This window comes from Mauremys reevesii, linkage group 1, assembly GCF_016161935.1.
Source record: "Mauremys reevesii isolate NIE-2019 linkage group 1, ASM1616193v1, whole genome shotgun sequence".
Lineage (NCBI taxonomy): Eukaryota > Metazoa > Chordata > Testudines > Geoemydidae > Mauremys > Mauremys reevesii.
The window spans coordinates 354426313-354446482 of NC_052623.1; the positions used below are offsets into that span (position 1 = coordinate 354426313).

The 20170-nt window shown below is 47.9% G+C and overlaps 1 protein-coding gene across 1 annotated transcript; it reads right to left on the reverse strand.

The window, feature by feature from the left end:
• Positions 1 to 3704: 3704 nt before the first annotated feature.
• Positions 3705 to 19823, reverse strand: LOC120395443 (carboxypeptidase A1-like). Its single transcript, XM_039519876.1, has 11 exons — positions 19759 to 19823; positions 16967 to 17048; positions 14428 to 14562; positions 13544 to 13642; positions 11467 to 11568; positions 10642 to 10743; positions 8345 to 8455; positions 7548 to 7638; positions 5718 to 5917; positions 4533 to 4617; positions 3705 to 3954 (listed from the first exon to the last, which is right to left on the reverse strand). The coding sequence occupies exons 1-11, from the start codon at positions 19821 to 19823 to the stop codon at positions 3767 to 3769; spliced, it is 1260 nt and encodes a 419-aa protein (XP_039375810.1). The 3' UTR covers positions 3705 to 3766.
• Positions 19824 to 20170: the final 347 nt, after the last annotated feature.

Below are 20170 nucleotides of genomic sequence, written 5' to 3' on the forward strand. Positions count from 1 at the left end.
CACCACCCCAATTTGGTGCTTCCCATCCCCCCAACCCTCACTACAACCCAAACCCACCCCCACCCCACCGGAAAGTGATCTGGCACGCCCAGAAATTGACACTCGGGGCAACTGCCCTCCCCTGAGGCCAGCCCTGACTCTATCAATCTATGGCCATATACAGACAGGCCCTACGGGCAGCAGCTAATTGCCTCTGCGTGGCATTCAGCAACAGAAATCGCAACCTTCCGCTTCAAACCCCGGCGTAGCCCTGCCAGCTCATTGAAAAGCCTTGGTCAGCTCTGATATTGTGTTTCTCCCAGTAGAGGGCAGCAGCTCACTGACACACACACACGCACCCCATCGCAACTTGCATGTGCACACACACACACACACACACACACACACACCATTGCAATTTGCATGTCCACACACGTGCGCACACACACAGCCCATTGCAATTTGCGTGTACACACACACACAGAGAGCCCATTGCAATCTGCATGTCCACACACACACGCACACACACAGAGCCCATTGCAATTTGAATGTACACACACACACAACATTGCAATTTGCATGTACACACACACACACACACACAGAACATTGCAATTTTCATGTACACACACACACACAGAACATTGCAATTTGCATGTACACACACACAGAGAGAACATTGCAATTTGCATGTCCATTCTCTCCAGAGGTTCCATTTATTCTCTGGCTTTTTTAGCTCACTGAGTGGAGGAGGCTGGTGCTGCTGGAGTAAAAAATTATCGGTACTACTCATTACGGAGGGACCCTAATGGAGCAGCGCTAGTCCAATGGGGGCGATCATCAGGCTGCACAGAGGTTTTTGGGGGGCCCAGGGAAAAATCTGAAACTGAGCCGCCCCCCTCCCAAAATACCATGGAGATGAAAGTGTTTAAGAAGAGCAGAGGGGTTGGGAGGGGCTGAGACAGCCCAAGACTGTGGGGTCGCTGGCTTCCCTGCAGGGATGGGGTGGCTCTGCCCGGGGCACTCTCGGTCCCACCTGTTCCTGAGCCCTACAGTGGGTGGAGGCATATTTCTGAACCTGCTCAAACCTCTGGGCTCTGGGCCTGGTGTGATGATACCAGTGGCAGTGACTGGGGGCTCTGGGGTGGGCAAGTCTCTCCTCGCACTATCCATGGAGGGCACCAAACGTGCACGGCACTGCAACCCCGTGTGCCCGCTCGCAATAACTCTTGCTCAAATTTGGCCTGGTCACGCCTCCGTCATTTGGGAGGGGATCCCTCTGAAATGGGGGGCCCAGGGGAAACTGTCCCTTTTGTTCCCCCACTTCCCTCCCCCAGGGTGCCCTGGCATTAAGGTCAGGGACAGATGTGTGGTGCCCCTAATTCACTAACCAATGTGCAGGTCCCTCGTATTCTGCAATTCGCCACAGAATTACTGTCCAGAACACAAACTTCCACTGGGAAAAAAATCTCCTGGCTGCAAAGGAAACCTCCCTGCTGTGACCAATGCAGGGTTACCTTCTGGAATCATAGAATATCAGGGTTGGAAGAGACCTCAGGAGGTCATCTAGTCCAACCCCCTGCTCAAAGCAGGACCAATCCCCAAACAGATTTTTCTCCCCAGATTCCTAAATAGCCCCTCAAGGATTGAACTCACAACCTTGGGTTTAGTAGGCTAATACTCAAACCACTGAGCTATCCCCAGGGCTGGGGCTTCTATTAGGCACACCTAGGGTCCCAGGATTCAGGGGGTGGCATTTTGTGCGCTCCCCACAGGGCACACGGGAGCTTCCAGTTCCGCTCCCGTTGCGCCGCCGAAGAAGGACCTTCTGTCGACGTGCTGCAGAAAACAGCAGCAGGCAATTGAGCAGCTCAATGACTGCCACTGTTGCCTGAGGCATTTCGGCGGAGGGTCCTTCTTCGGCGGCACGATGGGAGTGGAACCGGAAGCTCCCGCACACCCCGTGGGGAGCGCACAAAATGCCACCCCTCGACTCCTGCCTAGGGCGCCAGAAACCCTGGCGTAGCTCCTGGCTATCCCTCCCCCAGGCAGCCTGAAACAATAGAAAGGCTCCGCAAGGGTCTCATTGAAGCCCTTCATGAAAGGGAAACAATACGCAGAATCAAGAAGCTTGGGCACCACCATTGTGTTTTTCAGTTTGGAGGGCTTTGGCGACGTCTGCTTTATAGCTGCTTTATCGCAGCAGGGATGGGCTACGGAAGCCTGCCTTATATGTCAGCCTAATCGTAGGGAAGGAAAAACTGATGTCGTGATTTAGGATGTCACCGAGACTGAGAACTTAGCAAGCATGAAAGAGGGACTGGGCATTTATACGACTAGCAAGAACATGCACATGGGCGGCGGGTAGATGAGGCCGGGGGAAGCTAAGCCTCCCCAACCCGGATGTGGCGCGCCGGCCTGCCACCTTTGGAGTGATGCCGCTGAAAGGGTGCCCGGGCCGTGGCCCTGGCTGCGCCCTGCCCTGAGGCCCCGCTCCTGCTCATCGTCTTCCCCCATGGCCCCGCCCCTGCTGCTCCTCTTCCCGCCCCCGCTCCGCCTCTTTCCCCTGAGACTCCGCCCTCACTCTGGCTCTTGCTGTCCCCGCTCCGCCCCTTCTGCCGAGGCCTCCACTGCCCACACCCCTCCGCCCCCAGCGGGTGGGTGGAGGAAGCCCTCAGGGGAGGGGGCAAAGAGGCGCAAGCAGCAGGCGGGAGGGGCCTCAGGGCAGGGGGCGGGATGGAGGTGGAGCTTGGGTGGGGCCTCGGAGGAGGAGGCCTCCCCAAATGCATCAGTCACACGCCGTCTACGAATATGCAGTTAGAATAGTTCATACTAAAAGGAAGAGTTTATGAAGGGATATAAAACCCCCTGTTTCTGGGTTTAAACCAGTCGCTACTGAAACGAGGCCCTCTGAGTGCAGGTGTGGTGTATTAAAAACTGTTAAAATTACACGCTATCACTTTACGCTCTAAGGGGTTTCCTGGTCCTGCTTGCAGGCTAGCGGGGGCCCCGTAGGGAAGTGTGTGGTCTGGGTCTGGCTCTTCAGTCAGTCTGCAAAAGAGCCAGACAGGAGCAAAGTGGGTTGAGTTGTGCCTCTCAGCCTTGGGAAGCAGCCTGCTTTGTCTCTCTCTGCATTTGGGGGTTGTGTGTTAGAGTGGTAGCTTCTTAGAAACAGTGTCACGTCGCAACCTTTTGGGAAAAGTGCGTATGTTTTGTTTCTAACTTTCTCTATGGGTGCTGCAGTCATAACACAGGGGTTTTTTGCACTTTCCCTTGACGCATCTGGAATTTAGCACCTAAAATCTCCCAGTATCAGAGGGGTAGCATCCGACGAAGTGGGTATTCACCCACGAAAGCTCATGCTCCAAAACATTTATTAGTCTATAAGGTGCCACAGGATTCTTTGCTGCTTTTAAAATCTCCCAGTTTGGCTTCAGTAGTCTCTGGGAGATAAAGCCTGATTCTGGGAGACTTCCAGTGAAACCGGGAGGGTTGGCAACCTTATAACACACTCTGGGATGGTGCAGAGGTGGCTCCAGGCACCAGCACGCCAAGCGCGTGCTTGGGGCGGCAAGCCACTGGGGACGCTCTGCCGGTCGCCCCTGGATGGTGACTCACAAAGAGACCTGGGCAAGGGATATTCTTCATCAGTAATAAGAGCTTCCTAATTGAAAAAAAGTGTGTAAATATCTAGTGCAAGGCTGAATCCTTTATTTAATGTGACGCTGACCCCCATGCATTGGCTTAACCACCTGCCCTCTGCCGCTGTTGCTCATGATGTGTTAGATTAATAGGGATTGTCCCGGATGTGCTCCATGATCTTCAGTAGAGCCAGCCATGTTTCTTCAGCTGTTGGGATGATCTGGCTTGCTGGCAGGAGGAAGCCGTAGCGGCCGGTGTCTCGCAGCTCGAAGGTATAGGAGTACTTGATCCCGTTGTCGTAGCTCCAGTCGATAGTGGTGCCATCAGCGCGGTCTGGAAGACACAGAACCCAGGACATAGCGTTGGAACCAAGACTGACATGTGAACAAAGCGGGAAAATTCAGGCTCTGCTTACACAAGGTATAAAGGGATTGCAAGAAATGATTGCTCTGAGCCTGCAGCGTTGTGTGCAATGCTTTGCCTGCATCTGCTCACAACAGACCTGGCCTGGCACAAGTATCCACGGTACTTGCGGGTTGCAAGTCTTGGTCTTGGTCTCAGGTCCCCCTGAATATGTGCAATCTACAAACATTCAGTCCCAGTGTGAACAGAAAGCCACATGCCTTGGAACTGCTCTGGCTCATTCCCCCCCTCAATGCAGTGATTTGCAATTGAACGTCACCCATGTGCACATGGTCCCAGCACTAATTCTGATTTCTGGTGGTTCAGTAGTCCCAGAATTCACGGGTACAACCACAGTTAAGGCATGTGCCGTGGGCAGGCAGTTCACAATAGTTCCGTCCGAGATAATGTTGCTGGGAACCATGCATCATTAGTTATTTGGTGACGGAAAGTGAAGAAGAACATGGGTCTTCTTCTGCCCAGCCCTGCCTGCATGACAAGCCACTTACAGATGGTGTCGATCGTGCTCCCATAGGTGTATTTAGTCCCATGTAATGCAGCTAAGGCAGCCACTGCCTCTCCGGCTAGATCATTCTGCAAACAAGAGAGTAAGAGGTGAAAGGCTGGGAGGTTCTTGAATACTTCCCTCCCTTCACGGAATAGCAGCAGTCACACACATTTAGTGAATGGGAATAGTCTATTTAAATCCTGGGACAGGGGGCGGAGCTCATCAAAGCAATGAAAGGCCCCGCCCCCCAGATGAGAGAGGGGCCACAGAACCCAGAATTGAACTGAATATGGGGACAAAAAATGAACAAACAGGGATGGGGGTGCAGGCCCTAGAGTCAAAATGAGGGCCACCGAGCAGAGAACCCCGGACAATGCCCACTGCTCCCAGAAGGAGTCCAAGGAGTCAGTGAATGGCACCCAGAGGAAATCTAGCCCTGAAGACCAAAGTCCTCCATCTGTCCTTAGAAGAGGTGCATCACGGACAGCTTCTCCCACCCTGCCCTGTCCAAGTGGCTCAGACCCAGCTCCACAAAAGTATTTAGGCACCTAATTTCCATTAAATTAGGAGCCTAAAAACCTTTGTGGATCTGGGCCTGAGTGCCGAGCTGGAAGGGGGTGGGGTGGGCCACCCCTCTGGCAGAGAGGTAAGCTCAGCCTCCAGGCCCGTTTGTTCTGTTGCCAGGCTGAGGAGAGTGGAACCAGGCTGGTGCTTTTGATGACAGGGATTCCTGTCCCTTAGGAAGAGGCTGAGGGCGCCAACCCGTTTCAGAATCAGCTTCCAGACGGCCGCGAGTTTCACTCATCCCCAGGGTCCAGCTTTGAAGCTAGGCTCGATGGGTACGTCTGCACTGCAGCCTGGAGGTGCAATTCCCAGCTTGGGTAGCCGTACGAGTGCTAGCTCTGCTGGGGCCTAGCACCCTAAAAATAGCAGTGTGGCAGCGGCAGCATAGGCCAGCCCCTGAGTAGATACCTAGGATCTCGGACAGGACCATCGCGGCCACACTGCTATTTTACCATGCTCGCTCAATCAAAGTTCACACGCACCTATCGCTCCAAGCTGGGAATTACACCTCCCAACTGCAGTGTAGCTGCACCTTGTATCCATCCAGTCCCCGGAGCCACCAGGCCCCTAGCACACAGCTGTTTTAGCCCTCTCACTACTTGCTCATGAGAGCTGTTCTCACCAGTTCCTGGTGGTCAGGGGCAGGCTCGGCCTTGTAGCCGTAGGGGAACAACAGCATCTGGGAATAGCTGTGGATGGAGAGCAAGGCTTTCACGTTGCCGTGGCTCAGGACGAAGTCCACGATGGATTTCACTTCGCTCTCAGAGTGAGGGTAGGGTCCGTGGTACGTTTCTGCACAGGGATTGCTACTGGAGCCAGGTCCTGGGATGAAATACACGTGGTGGCAAATGAAAAGGCAGCAGATTTGTGAAAAATGGGCATTTGCATGAGTGAGTAAAACATTCGTTTTTCTAAGGGGAAAAAAACACCAACAGAATTGAAGATTATTTCCTCAGTACTAAATGGGACAAGTCCCAGGTTTCTAACTGATATTTGCAAACAATCCGGAATCTGTTTCACTTCATTAGCCAATGTTCCAGCGTTTTAAAGAGACTGTGCAGTGATGATTCCCCTCTAACGTAATGTCACTAAACACCCTTCAGAAAACAGGAATTAATAAGATTATCTGAGTCCTGCAAAATGAAGCAATATTGCATTAGTCACCAGCAGTGGTAGAATTGTGGTACTAAGGTAGTGATCTGGGTAAGTCATATGTAGCTTTTACTAGTACGTGGCTTTAAGAACAAATTGATTAGAGAATCCATATTCTAGGGTTGCGAGGTGTCCGGTTTTCTACCAGAAAGTTCGGTCAAAAGGGGACCTGTGCAGTGTCCGGTCAGTACTGCTGACTGGACACCAAAAATCCGGTTACCGCAGTAACCTGCCTCCGCCGCCGGGAGGGCAGGAAGAGAACCTGCTGCTGGAGGAGCTCAGCTGATGGAGAAACGCTTAATCTGAGGAACTGGCTCCCTGCTCCAGCAGAGAGATAGACAGTGGTGCTGCCAGGGGGAGGGATCCTGACAGCGTTTGAGGAGCGGGGCTGGCAGCCGGGATCGGTGCCCGTGATGGCCCGGTGGGGCTTCTCAGCCTCCCAGGGCCACCGCTCTTTCCGGCCCATCGCTCTGGGGATTGACCCCCACACACACTCCTCTGTACCCCAGTTGGGCGGGCAGGCTCCTTGTCAGCTCCTCCCAGCCAGGTCTGCAGGGGGCAGGGGAGTCCCGGGGAAGTGGGAAGCAAGGGAGCGACGGGGGAGGGAGGCAGGGAGTAACCGGAGGGACCTGCAGTGACCAGTTTTGAAAAATTGGAAAGTTGGCAACCCTAATTATCAGAGGCGCCATCTTTCTGAGTTGCTGGGGGGTGCTTGACCCCTGCTCCAGCACAGGCCCCACCCCTACTCCATCCCTTTCCCCAACCCCCTACCCCCGCCTGTCCCCGCCCCATTCCTCCCCCTGGAGTATGCCCCACCCTCACTTCTCCTCCAGCGCCTCCTGCACGCTGCTGAACAGCTGATCCGCGGCGGGTGGGAGGTGCTGGAAGGGGAGAGAGAGGAGCTGATCGGGGGGGGGGCTGCTGGTGGGAGCTGAGCTCCCACTATTTTTTTTCCATGGGTGCTCCAGCCCCGCAGCACCCACAGAGTCGGCGCCTGTGCTAATAATGACTTCCTGTCAGACAAAGCTGAGCAGATGATTCCATTTCCTGAACAGAGCAGAACTGACTACTCCACTGAAACAGAGAATAATAAACACCTATTTCATGTCTTTAATATAAGGAGTCTTGTGAGCTCTAATGATAATCCCAAAGCATGGCCTGCATTGAGTACAGGGGACTGGACTACAGGACCTCTCGAGGTCCCTTCCCGTCCTGTGGTTCTATGACTCTATGTGCTCACAGTAAAAAGCCAGACGTTAGGGATTAATAACTATCTGACGTGCTCATGGCCATTCTGTACCTCCGAAGCCTGCATCCCAGTTCCTGTTGGGGTCCACGCCACGGCAGGAAGATCCAGCATTGACGGACCTGGTTTTCCGCCACATGCGGTTCTAAAAGCAAAGGGGACCGTGTGGTTTGATTAATGGAAAGATGCTAACAGTTGGGTCTCAAGTAGGGTGAAAAATCAGGAGGAGGGTGGGGGGTAATAGGAACCTATATAAGAAAAAGACCCCAAAATCAGGACTGTCCCTATAAAATCAGGACATCTGGTCACTCTAGTCTCAAGTCATTTTCATCTTAGCTCAGTTATTACCCAACAGAGGCAGAAGGGTGCAAAGTTTGCCAGTTAAACCAATGGGATGCGGTTTGGACTGTAAATTAGCTGCCTCACTGGGGGGCACTAGCCTCAGAGAGGCTGCAGCCAGAGTTCTTTCTGGAGCAGCCCCAAATATTTTTGACCTGACATCCCAAATAAACTGGGATCAGCCCTTGTTTAAAGCAGGGCTGGGCAAAGCGTAGCCCACAGGGCTAATTTGGCTCAGTTGCTCTCCTGCACAGCCCATGCTCAGACTTCATCTCAACATGCAGAAACCACGGAGAGGGCTGCATGGGGTGGGAAGGAGACACACAGGGCCTGCAGATGGGTCGTTGACTCAGCGCAGTACCACAGAGATGTCCACCCTGCCCAAAAAAACCACGATGCCCCAAGCAGGGCCTGAGATGGCGCGTGCCTGAAAGCAGCCCTGCCTGTACCCATCATGCAGACAAGGAGTGAGCACGCCTCTTCCCTCCACTCCTTCCCCCAGAGGCACTCACTGTGCTGTGCGTATAAGCAAACCCGTCGGGATTGGTGACGATCTCGAAGAAGATGTCTACGGTGTCCAGGATGGCAGTCAGCGAGGCATCCTTGCCATATTCAGTGGCTATCTGCATGGAGAGAAGGTCTGAATTACCCTGAATTCCCATTTCTCACAGGGTGAGGTCCTAACAACTAACCGGGGTTGCTCTATTAAGGGTAACGGTACAAAACAGAGTGATTATATGAGAGTAGGCATAACATTAGGAGAATGGTGTGACGTTGCACTCTATATGATTTTATGAAAATATGCTAACGTAATTGGAATATGCTTCACGTAAAAGGTCTCTTGTAAGGTATCATTACAAAGCTTATAATCTACTGAGTGTGGTCATCCTATTTGTATGAATGTATCACTCTTGTATCTGAAACTAGAAATATGAAATATAACTCTGAGGGCCTGTTGTAATTATGCGAAGTGTGGGCCATTAATGGTGGTTTGGAATCTTGATGACTCCCATTAACCAGAACAATTGTCTGCAGATGGCTCTGTTTTACCTGTCAGTCTTCCTGTATATGTGTGTGCTGGCAAGTGGGTAATGAAGTCTTGCAGTGACATGTGATCATGTCACCTGAACTGGAATCCATCTTTAACCTAGTGCTTTTCCATTGAGAAGGAGGGAGGGCAGGGAACCCAGAGAGGGACAAAGGATTCCCACCTTATGCAAAAGATATATAAGTGAGTGGAACAGAGAAAAGAGGGAGCCATCATGAGAAATCCCCTAGCTACCACCGGAGCTGGAACAAGGGCTGTACCAGGGGAAAGGATTGGGCCCAGTCTGTGAAAGAAACGTATTGAAACATCTCTGAGGGTGAGATCTTATCTGTATTCAGTCGGATTACTGTATTAGACTTAGATTTGTGTGTTTTATTATATTATTTACTTGGTGATTCACTTTGTTCTGTTTGTTACTTCTTGGAACTACTTAAATCCTACTTCCTGTATAAATAAAATCACTTTTTACTTATTAATTAACTCAGAGTCTGTATTAATACCTGCGGGGGGGGGGAACAGCTGTGCATATCTCTCGATCAGTGTTATAGAGGGCGAACAATTTATGAGCTTACCCTGTATAAGCTTTATACAGGGTAAAATGGAGTTATTTGGGGTTTGGACCCCACTGGGAGTTGGGCAGCTGAGTGTTAAAGACAAGAACACTTCTGTAAGCTGCTTTCAGTCAAGCCTACAGCTGTTAGGGGACGTGGTTCAGACCTGGGTCTGGGTTTGCAGCAGGCTAGCGAGTCTGGCTCAAACCAGGCAGGGCACTGAAGTCCCAAGCTGGCAGGGCAGGAAAGCATCGGCAGAAGTAGTCTTGGCACATCAGCTGGCAGCTCCCAAGGCGGGTTCTGTGAGCCAACCCATCACAAATGGCAGAACCATTGTCTGGAACCGTTGTCTGGAAGCTGACATAAGAACATAAGAACGGCCATACTGGGTCAGACCAAAGGTCCATCTAGCCCAGTATCCTGTCTTCCGACAGTGGCCAGTGCCAGGCGCCCCAGAAGGAATGAACAGAACAGGTAATTATCACGTGATCCACCCCTGTCACTCATTCCCAGCTTCAGACAAATTCACATCAGAAATTAGTCACACATTTTTAACAGTGATGGGGACTAACCACTGGGACAAGCTATCGAGGGAAGTGGTGGATTCTCCATCTCTTGATATCTTCAGGTCAGTACTGGTTGCCTTTGTGGAAAAAATGATTTATCTAAACACAAGTTATGCTTTAGTCCAGCACAAGCTTTTGGACTCAATACAGGGGCAACTTGGTGCAATTCAACAGCCTGTGATATACAGGAAGCCAGATGAGATGATCTAATGGTCTCTTCTGGCATTATTCTCTATTAATCTATGAATTAGCTGGTGGGTCTCAGTCCACTTTCTAGTGGACAAAGGTCCCCATTGCCAAATCACCAGCAGGTGCTAATTGACCCATTTGTCTGCCATCTCAGCAAAGAGATCAAGTGGGATATACAGAGTGACCGAGATGGCAGTTCAGTTATGTCCTCCCACCCCTAGAGATTGGTCCCATACAGCTTTGTCATTGTTAATAGTTTATGAATCTGCTTTGCTCTCACTGGCCCTCAGACTGACTCTGCCATCTCTCAGCTCATTGGGCATTAGATATATTCAGTATTACTAGTATCCATAATCCCACCGGGTATAAATAATCCTGCCGCAGTGCCAGGGGGCTGTTCTAGACGACCTCTTGAGGTCCCTTCTAGCCCTACAGGTCTATGGTTCTATGATTACCTTGTTGGCAGTCCACACTCCGGTCGCCTGGGTGATCCACTCGCGAGAGTGAATGCCAGTATCAATCCAGATTGCAGGACGGTTAACGCCTCCTGTGCTGAACTGCAGGAGAAGTCAGCAAACAGAACATGCCTATATTAACCGCAGTCTAGGCATCGGCTAGTACGTACACTTATGCATATGTGTTACTTATGGAGTCAGGCGTTTGCTCTGATAGTGTATATGCCTATAATTTGATATCTGCCCGGCGAGATTTTATGGAACCAGGTATCAGAGAATCCCTCCCTCTCTGGATTGCTGGTGCAGTTTCTTCTGAGCTTGACTGGATTAATCTCTCAGTAAACGTCAGCTGTAATTTTAGTAACTTTTCCCTAGTCTCCTGATGCTTATTAAACCCAGAGATTCTTTTATTGATTCAGGGTCTTAAATCATATCGGACATTGATCACTTTGGTTTTAAGAAAAAGTGCTTCAGCAGCCTATGTCATGTCTCTCCATTGCTCCTCATTATATACCATCCATTGCTGCTCCCCCTTACCCTATTAAAGATTTATCCTGTGGACAGACTGCTCCAGAATGTACATAAAGTTAACTCTCTGCCTTTGCTAGAAATTCTTAAACTGTGCTAGTGGGATATTTGGGTGAGGGGAAGGATGGAGGTACCATCCACTGTGTGGTATGAATACATTTTCCTGCAGCTATTGGTCCCAATTCAGCAAAGCACTGAAGTGCATGCTTAACTTTAAGCAAGTGTGTAAGCTCTGTTGACTCATTCTGAGGCGCTTTGTTGTCATATTGAATGATTAACATTACGTGCACTACCTACCTTTAGCACATAAAGAGGTCGCTCTTCATAGCTCTGCCCAATCTGAATTTTGCTAACCAGGTCTGGATTTTCAGCGACAAGGTCGTCCATCCAGCTGTAGATCTAAAAGGAAGAGTTGTCAGCGCATGCATGTTAAACTGGCCTTGTGGGTTTCTGTGACAGAATACACCCCTGCATTCACACCTTACACACCATTGCAATTATCTTTGTCTAAGGTATGCCTTGTAAGGTATAACTGGAAAACTCATAATTTGCTGGCCAGTATTGTCCTGATAAAATATGCGTGACAATATTGTATGTGAAGTTATAAGATTTCCCTGTATGATGTTCAAAACTCACAGAGCATCAAACTGGTCAAACAGGCCTGTCTTGACCAAAGGAGTGTATGTTTGCCTTAATTTGCATTTAAACAGTAAACAGAATCATCAAGCAGGAAGGAAAAACAAAGGAAGCTCAAACAAGTGGGAAAAAACAGCAGGGAACATCCTTCCACAAGGACTCATTGTCTCCTAGTTCCCAGCTGAAAATGTTTTTCAGGTGTGGGACTGAAACTATAAAAGGAGGGACAAACACCCTAAGACACCCCCCTCCCTGCCCATTGCATCCTCTGCCCTTGAGAAGGCAAAAGGAAACAGCCTTTGGACTGGGGGCCCTGACCTGAAGAGTTTGGCCAGTAACCTTGCTGGAAGCATGTGGTGAGAATTTTTGCTTGAATCTAACATAGTTTGTTAAGTTAGGCACTGGCTAGCGTTTATCTTTATTTTTCTTGTCACCATTTCTGACTGTTATGCCTCATTACTTGTACTTGTTTAAAATCTATCTCTTTGTAGTTAATAAACCTGTTTTACCTAATCCAAGGTGTTTAAGATGAAGTACAATCATAAAATATTATGGTTAGAAAGGACCTCAGGAGGTCATCTAGACCAACCCCCTACTCAAAGCAGGACCTATCCCCAGACAGATTTTTACCCCAGTTCCTAAAGTGGCCCCTTTAAGGATGGAACTCACAGCCCTAGGGTTAGTAAGCTACTGCTCAAACCACTGAGCTATCCAAGTGCCTGAGTAAGGCTATATTTGACAATATGCTGGTATACTGTGCCCTTAATGGAATAATGGGCTTAAAATATTTCTACTGTGCAGGAGAGGGCTGGGCAATACAGGACATATATTTATGGGCAAAAATCTGGGTCTGGGGGTGTGTTGGGGTCATCCTGCAGTATAACCCAGGCTGGTGAGGGCTAAAGTGTGGCCCGCAGGCTGCAGTTACAAACAGACACTCAGGGTGTGACTTCCATGTTGGAAGGCTGTTTGTGAGCAGCCCATGTGAGAGCTATTTCAGCAAGGTATTGTAAGACACGCAAAGCTGCAGAGCAGGAGTGACACAGCCCCCCACTGGGTTGAACTGTAATCTTGTTTTTTCACAGTTTTCATTCTTTGTTCACAGGTAACACAGGGGTTCTCAGCCTTTGTGTGGTGAGCAGCAGGTGGCTACAACCGTTGAGACCCTGGTCTTTTACACATCAAGGGTCTTCCACTAGACTGGATTTGGCTTGCCTCTTGTACCTGGATGCCAAAAGCCCCCCTACACCACTGTGTTAATTCCCCTGGGTCCCCCCACACAGCAACATGGGAGCCCATTTGAAGGATTCTGGGAGGCCTCTGAGGACCACTGTTTGGCAATTGTTGAGAACACCTTATATCACACAAGGTTCCATCAGCCACCATGAAGCCGGTGCTCTGATTACACCTGAACTTTGGATCCACAGATGAGGCAAAATGGGTCTCCCAGCAGAGAAGGTAACTTCTGGGAGAATAAGTAGCTAGATACAAAGGCAGAAAGGAATGATGGTTGGGTCTCCTGGCCGGAAGTTTTGCTTCCAGTCTGGGGAGAAGGTACCTAGAAGAAGAGGATCTCTTCAGGGTAACCCTCCCTGAGAGGATCTCCCAACAAAATTCTCCACTAAACACCTACAGCAGGATGCCGTATTTATAGCCACAGAACCAACCACAATATGGCCTGACCATCCGAGCACATTCCCTGAAGGAAATGAAGAGAACACGCTGCAAAGGAAAGTACCTCTTCAATGGTGTGGTAGGAGGAGAAGCTGAAACTGTTGCTGCTTCTCTCGAACTTCCTGGACACCATCATGGCCTCTTTTTCCTCATCCAGTAATTCCTTTTAAGGAAAACACAACCACATACAGAGAAGAGCAGAGCATTTGTATGCTTTTCTATGGAACATGTTATGGCCACATATATATATATATATATATATAGATAGATAGATATATAGATAGATATATACACAGACACAAAGGGAACTGAACCTGAGCCTTTCAGCATTAGAGGCACAAGCCCCTAGCAGTTAAGCTCACAGATCACCTCCTAGAAGTTTGTCTAGTAAGCTGTTATAGTCAGTGAGGTCAACCACTAGTGGGTGCTATTACAGGCACTAAACTGGTACACGTCTATACAAAGAACAGCTTTAAACATTCCATTTAAAACTCAGTGTTCAATTGCCCTTCAGATCAAATCTCCGCTCTACAAAAAAGTGTTAGCGACTGTAATGCTCGTGAAAAGTGCTGGAGAATGAAGGCCTCCACATATCAACAAAGCAAGAACAGCAGGGGCAGCAGCTTCCCTCCCAATATCCTGGGGCTGTACTCCAGCCTCTGGAACTGGAGGGGCTCGTTTCAGGGTTGAGATGGTAGTTCCTTCTCATTCACTCCTTGTCCTCTTTGCTGAACACCCTCCACCCCCAAAGGGGACACTTCATTCCAGTAGCAGCGAAGTTTTTTTGTGATGCGGACACCTGTCTAGTGACGAGTTTCTGTTTTTCCAACTCATCATTTTTCGTATTCTGTCTGTCTTTCCTCACCTAACTCACACCGAGTTCAGACCACACCCAGGGTGGTGATGTTACTGTCTTGCACACGGCATATATGCTGCAGGAGTCCTTACCTGCACGTCATCTACCGTGATTGTATATGGAATGGTGTTGGACTCCAGAAAGACTTTGACTGCTTGGAGGCTATGGAAGGGGACTCTCGCATCCACTGGGAGACCAGGCTGGGCAGGGCTAAGCCAATAGTCAATCTGATTTAGAAAAGAAAAGCAAGGTTAGCTTCATCCAAGGCTCTGCATTGCTCTACCTAGAGCTCTCCAGACACTGCTGAATGATACAAGTGAATTTAGTTAACACAGCCAGTCATGTTAGTTAATGATACCTTGTATTTATATAGGGCCTTTTATCCTTAAGGATGCCAAAGTGATGTGTGTGTGTACACACATACACACAAGAATGACTTCAGCTGCCACTGAAATGCAGCCACCTCTAAGGTGGAACATGGCAGCTGTTTAACAGAACACAGCAACACTACTAGAGCTAGTATCAGAGGGGTAGCCGTGTTAGTCTGGATCTGTAAAAGCAGCAGATTCCTGTGGCACCTGATAGACTAACAGACGTATTGGAGCATGAGCTTTCGTGGGTGAATACCCACTTCGTCGGATGCATGATACTAGAGCTAGGTGAATTATTGATTGCAAGTAATGTATTAATTTACTTTAGCCCTTTTTTTTCTAATTGCAAATTGCTCATGAACAGATCAAGATTTTTACAAATTTATTCCTTATTCACTATTATTCGATGGATGTTTTATATAAACATATCTCAACCTATGAGTCACTTCTGAATCATTTGCTGTGAAGGTTGTTTGAATAGTCACTATTTGTGACTTGAATTGTTTTGAATGGACATACAGGCCACTCGGTGTTGTTTCTGTTCCCTGATTGGATTTATTTAATTCTTCAGCTCAGGTTTCCAGTGCAAATGCTCATAGTTCCAAATTTAAAATCTGCTTTGTACGAATATTCTGCAATATTTGCTCCAGCCAGTAAACTTGTCCACTAGAATAGTCTCAGAAAACCAACATGAAAAAGGGTCAACACAGAAGAAGCAAATAGATTCTAAAATTCAAAATAATTGCGGCAGCATTAGTCCAGCTCTAAACCACAGCACAACAATTGAGGTTTTAAAGTGCAGAAGAATAAAATAGTATCAGAGGGGTAGCCGTGTTAGTCTGGATCTGTAAAAAGCGACAAAGAGTCCTGTGGCACCTTATAGACTAACAGACGTATTGGAGCGTGAGCTTTCATGGGTGAATACCCACTTTGTAGGATGCATGTAGTGGACTACATGCATCCAACGAAGAATAAATAATATCTCCGTTAAGAGTGGGAATTCGAGATCGCAGAATTGAATTACCTGATCAAACATTGGTATTAGTTCCCCAGCTCTCGAGAAAAGTGACAACGGGGCTTTAGTAATCACAAGTGGCCAGGATCTCCACTTTAAATCTGTAAAACGGCACTTGCTACGTCATGTTGTCCTTAATTGCACACTCAGGCATTGGATTGGGACATTGATAGAAGGGGCAAGGCTGCTGTCTACAGAATCACAACTTCCAGCAATGCTCTGGCTTTTCTAGGGATGCCTCTTATTCACGTATGAGCAAGTTCGGACCCTCCTACCAGCTGACAGTATGTAGAAGTAAGATTTTATGTTTGTATTTTATATAATTTAGAATGAAGGATAAAGAATAATAATGTAACATGTATTAAATATATTGATGTATGATTTGATTATATCCTGCCAGCCACCCTTTTTGAATAGCAGAAAGGAATGGCCTAATGGACCATTGGTAGAGATACATCAGCCAGAATCTGTGTCTGTGCAGTGACAGACCTTTGAGGGTCACCAATTTGTTGCAAGTTTAGCATTTTAAAATCAGTAAAAGAATGCCATGATTGTTTTACTTTTGCATTGCAATTTGATGTTCCTGTTCAAAATGTTCTGTGTACATTAATTTTGTTTTGTGTGTGAATGAGGAATGTGTGTGTAAAGAGGTAAGTGTGAAGGCCATTGCTGAATCAGATGTACGAGGGAGGAACCAGAGACAGAGGCAAGGGCGCCAGGAGGTTGCAACACGCGCCTATTGAAATGTCAGAGGAGGGCAGATTGACGACTCTAAAGGTGAGACAGGCACCTATCAATGGGGACAAGATAGGTGTGAACAAAATCAGCATGGGGTAACTCCCTGAGGAACTTGATGAAAGGATGAGAGGGACAAATTAAGAAAACAAGGACTCGTCAAACAACAATTGATTACAGCATGAAGGTGCAAAACTTCATTGGTCTCAGTGAAGGAAAATCACTATATAAACAGGGTGCCTTGCCATGAAACTTTGGGTTCGTCTTGCCAAGACTTCCTCAGAGCATCGTGTCACGACCGACAGACCCCAGCTCCTCCCCACCCATGATCAACCTAGCTGGCCACTAGGTTGATCCAGACTCTGGACTGGTAACTATAACATCGAGTGGCGGGACTGTGTGTGTGTGTTATGTGCTTGAATGAATATGCTAATTGCTGTATCTTCAATAAAGGCGGCGTATCGCCTTTTCCCCTGAAAAAGATCCCTTGTGCTTCTTATAAGTTCTTACCTGAAGGTCTTCCAGCTCCCCCAGTCCCCTGAGTAATGCAATCTGCTCTTCATTGCTGGCCCTGATGCGAAGAACCTGATCTCTGGTGAAGACAAAGCAACAAGAACAGACAGAAGGTATTTGAGAATGATGACAACGAGCCAGCAACAGATCAGATGGGCTAACAGCAAAGATATCAGAGTGGTGTGCTGAAGTTTACTGTGGAATTTGAAATGAAGAGGTCTGGAGGCTTAGGAGTTAAGGCATGTACAGAAGTTTTAAAATGTTACAAGCAGATTAGGGGTCTGGCATGAGACCAAGAGGGCTGTGATGGGAGAAAGAACAGTTGCTGGGGATACCTGTTGTATTAATTTAGATGGAATAAATGGGCCAAAGGTGTTAAGATAACCTCATCAATGTCCAATGTTAACAGTGTTAAACAAAGTTTGGAGTTTGGTATACAGAGACTTTCGTCTGCTTATTACCGGGCAGGCCCACCGACAGAAATTCCGGGCCATCCTTGGGGGTGGCCTGGAGCGGAAGTGACGAATCCATCACTTTCGGGAGCAATTGTGCTGTCCAATCGCACTGGCCCGTGAGGCCCCTCAAAGCGCGGGGCCCGGAGCGGTCGTATGCACCTAGGAGCCCTGTGGCCCACCCAGGCCCTTTTAAATCGCCTGGGCCCATGGGCAGTGGGCCTGTTACTCAGTGGGCAAACATATAATTAAAAATCCTTTTCACCTTGTAATAAAGATACAGAAAATAAGGGGAAACCATTAAAACCTTGGAAACGTAAAGTATTAAGTAAGGTTTTCATTTTAACAACATCCCTTGTTCCCTTCCCATTTAGCCGGAGAGAGTTTTTAGAAAGAAAATCCCCCTTGTTTGACAGTCTCGTAGATGGTATCAAAGATGGTGATAACTGTCCTTTTGAGGAAAGGAGAAGTTAGTTGAGATGGGCTGTGGTTGAGATATCGTTGCTCTTGTTAAAGCCCATTTCATCTCAGGTGGTGTTTGGGATTCAACCAGTAGAGGTGGCAATGTCATCTGGGTCCTCTCTCTGGCCCCAGCTGGTCAAGACATCCCTCAGGATTAGGATGATGAAGGCCCAGGGTCCCAGAGGTGGCAGCCATGATGGTGAAGCTTGCTCCAGTAGCCAATTTTTCTCTCTAAGTCTTTCTTTAAGGCCCCACAAAGGGCATGGTGGGCAGAATAGCCCATCGCCCTCATTGTGTCCATCAGTTAGGCCTAGTTTCCAACACAACTATTTTGGTTCACTGGTTTCTGGTTCTATACTTTTCTTGTTTACCAAGCAAGATCTTCACAAAGTCCTTGAGTTATATCGGGAGGCCTGTTTGTTTGGACTAATTCAGTCTGTCTCTCTTCCATACCTTTTCCCATCAACTTTCTTTGTTACCAGTTATTGTGACATCTTATGAACTTACATTCAGTTATAGTCAAACTCACAATTTGGGTAAATTTCTAAGAAAAGTGATCACAACATACCCGCATGGCCCAGGGATGATACAGTTCGAATGGGCATTGAAATCTTTGCTTTTGTCATGAGACCTTCCCAGAAAGCTAGAAAGTATCTATCAGGTGGCTGACATCTACTAGGACTCAGGGACAACAGGGTTAATCACAAATCAGCCATCGTAACTTTGCTTGCCTGGAATATTTTGGGAGTTATTTCAGATTATCTTTAAAGGGTATGTAGAAAAAAACAGGTTGATTCAAAACAGCCAATGAGATCTCATGACGCATAGATGTCATGATAAATTAAACCATGTCTTCCTAATAATCTCCCATGGGAAAGTGGTGGAAACCTCATTGTTCCAGATATTTAAAATTGGACTTTGTGAAACACTGGAGATTACACTGAAGGGAATAATTGTGCCTCCACCAGGAGATGGACTAGTTTATCTAAGGTTGTTTTCATGGGTCTTTTTCATTTCTAATTTCTATTATCCTAAAAGAATATATGAGTTCCAAACTGTTCTTAGAGGATCTCAGTTCCAAATTAAATCTGAATGACATGGCCAGGAGAAAAGTATTTTAGAAAACACCTCGCCCACTCCAGCATTGTGTGTGCAAAACACATAAGAAGAGCCTTTGAGTATATAAACTTTTCTTTACCTGAAAAAGCAAACCTAGGTATTGCCATCAGAAGAACCATTAGAAGGGTCCTTCAGGCTTCAGAGGCCATGTGGACAGATCTTCGCTTCTTCAGTTTCCCAGAAGTCTGTATTCAGTCCTTACTCAGACAATGCTCCCACTGAAGACCTGAGGTAGGTCTGCCATATTTGGCCAGGAAAAATTAGAGGTGGAAAAGATCTAATGGGTCATCTAATCTATTGCCTATTCCATATGTAGCAAGTACAAAATTGTTCCCTACATTCAGAGTCAGAAACATTGTCTGATAATCCTCCACCCAAAGCCTTTTTCCAGCTCATAACTATCAGATTTGATTGTCTGTTTACCTCCAAGGAAAATACAGCACAGGCCAGGGGAGTGCAGACATCCATACATCATTCTGTCAGTGTGCTTCAGACAGGACCTGGAGGCCCCATTTCTACGGGGAAAGGATAGCGGGTCCTCCACGGTGCCTGCGGTTCTTGGTTTTTTGGATGAGACCGACAGGGCAGTGTGGACACCTGCCCACTAGGAAATGGAGTGAGACCACAAAGACCACCAAGTAGTCATCAGGAAATAAACACTTCCTACACAGGCTGGTTCGGACATATGGGTAAATGCTTCCAAGCTCATAATCAATCCTCTGAACCATCCAGTCCCCTGAGTCCCTCTGTACTCACCCCACAAAGAGCTTTTGGCTGAAGGCAGCAGCGAAAAGAACACCAAAAACCAGAAGCCCCCTCATGATCAGCAATGAAAGATTGTCGCTCAGCCCCACTTCCTATATATTGTGGTTTTCCAACTATACTTTCTCAAGGACCCTTCCTTTCAGAGGCTGTTATTCGTGTCCATTCTGAGCACAGAGACAGAGATAATGCTGCAAACAAATTAATCAAAACCATTTCCCAGGGATGAATGTGTTTGTTTGTTTGGAGAGGAAAATAAAGCATGCGACTTGCACACCTGAGCCAACAAACACCTTCCTTGGACTTTGTGACAAGCTCTCCTAAAACGAGCTTTGCATGATGTAACTGTTGCATGTTCTCTAACCAGTCATCACCGTGGGTATTTGCAATGATATTTTTGAGATAG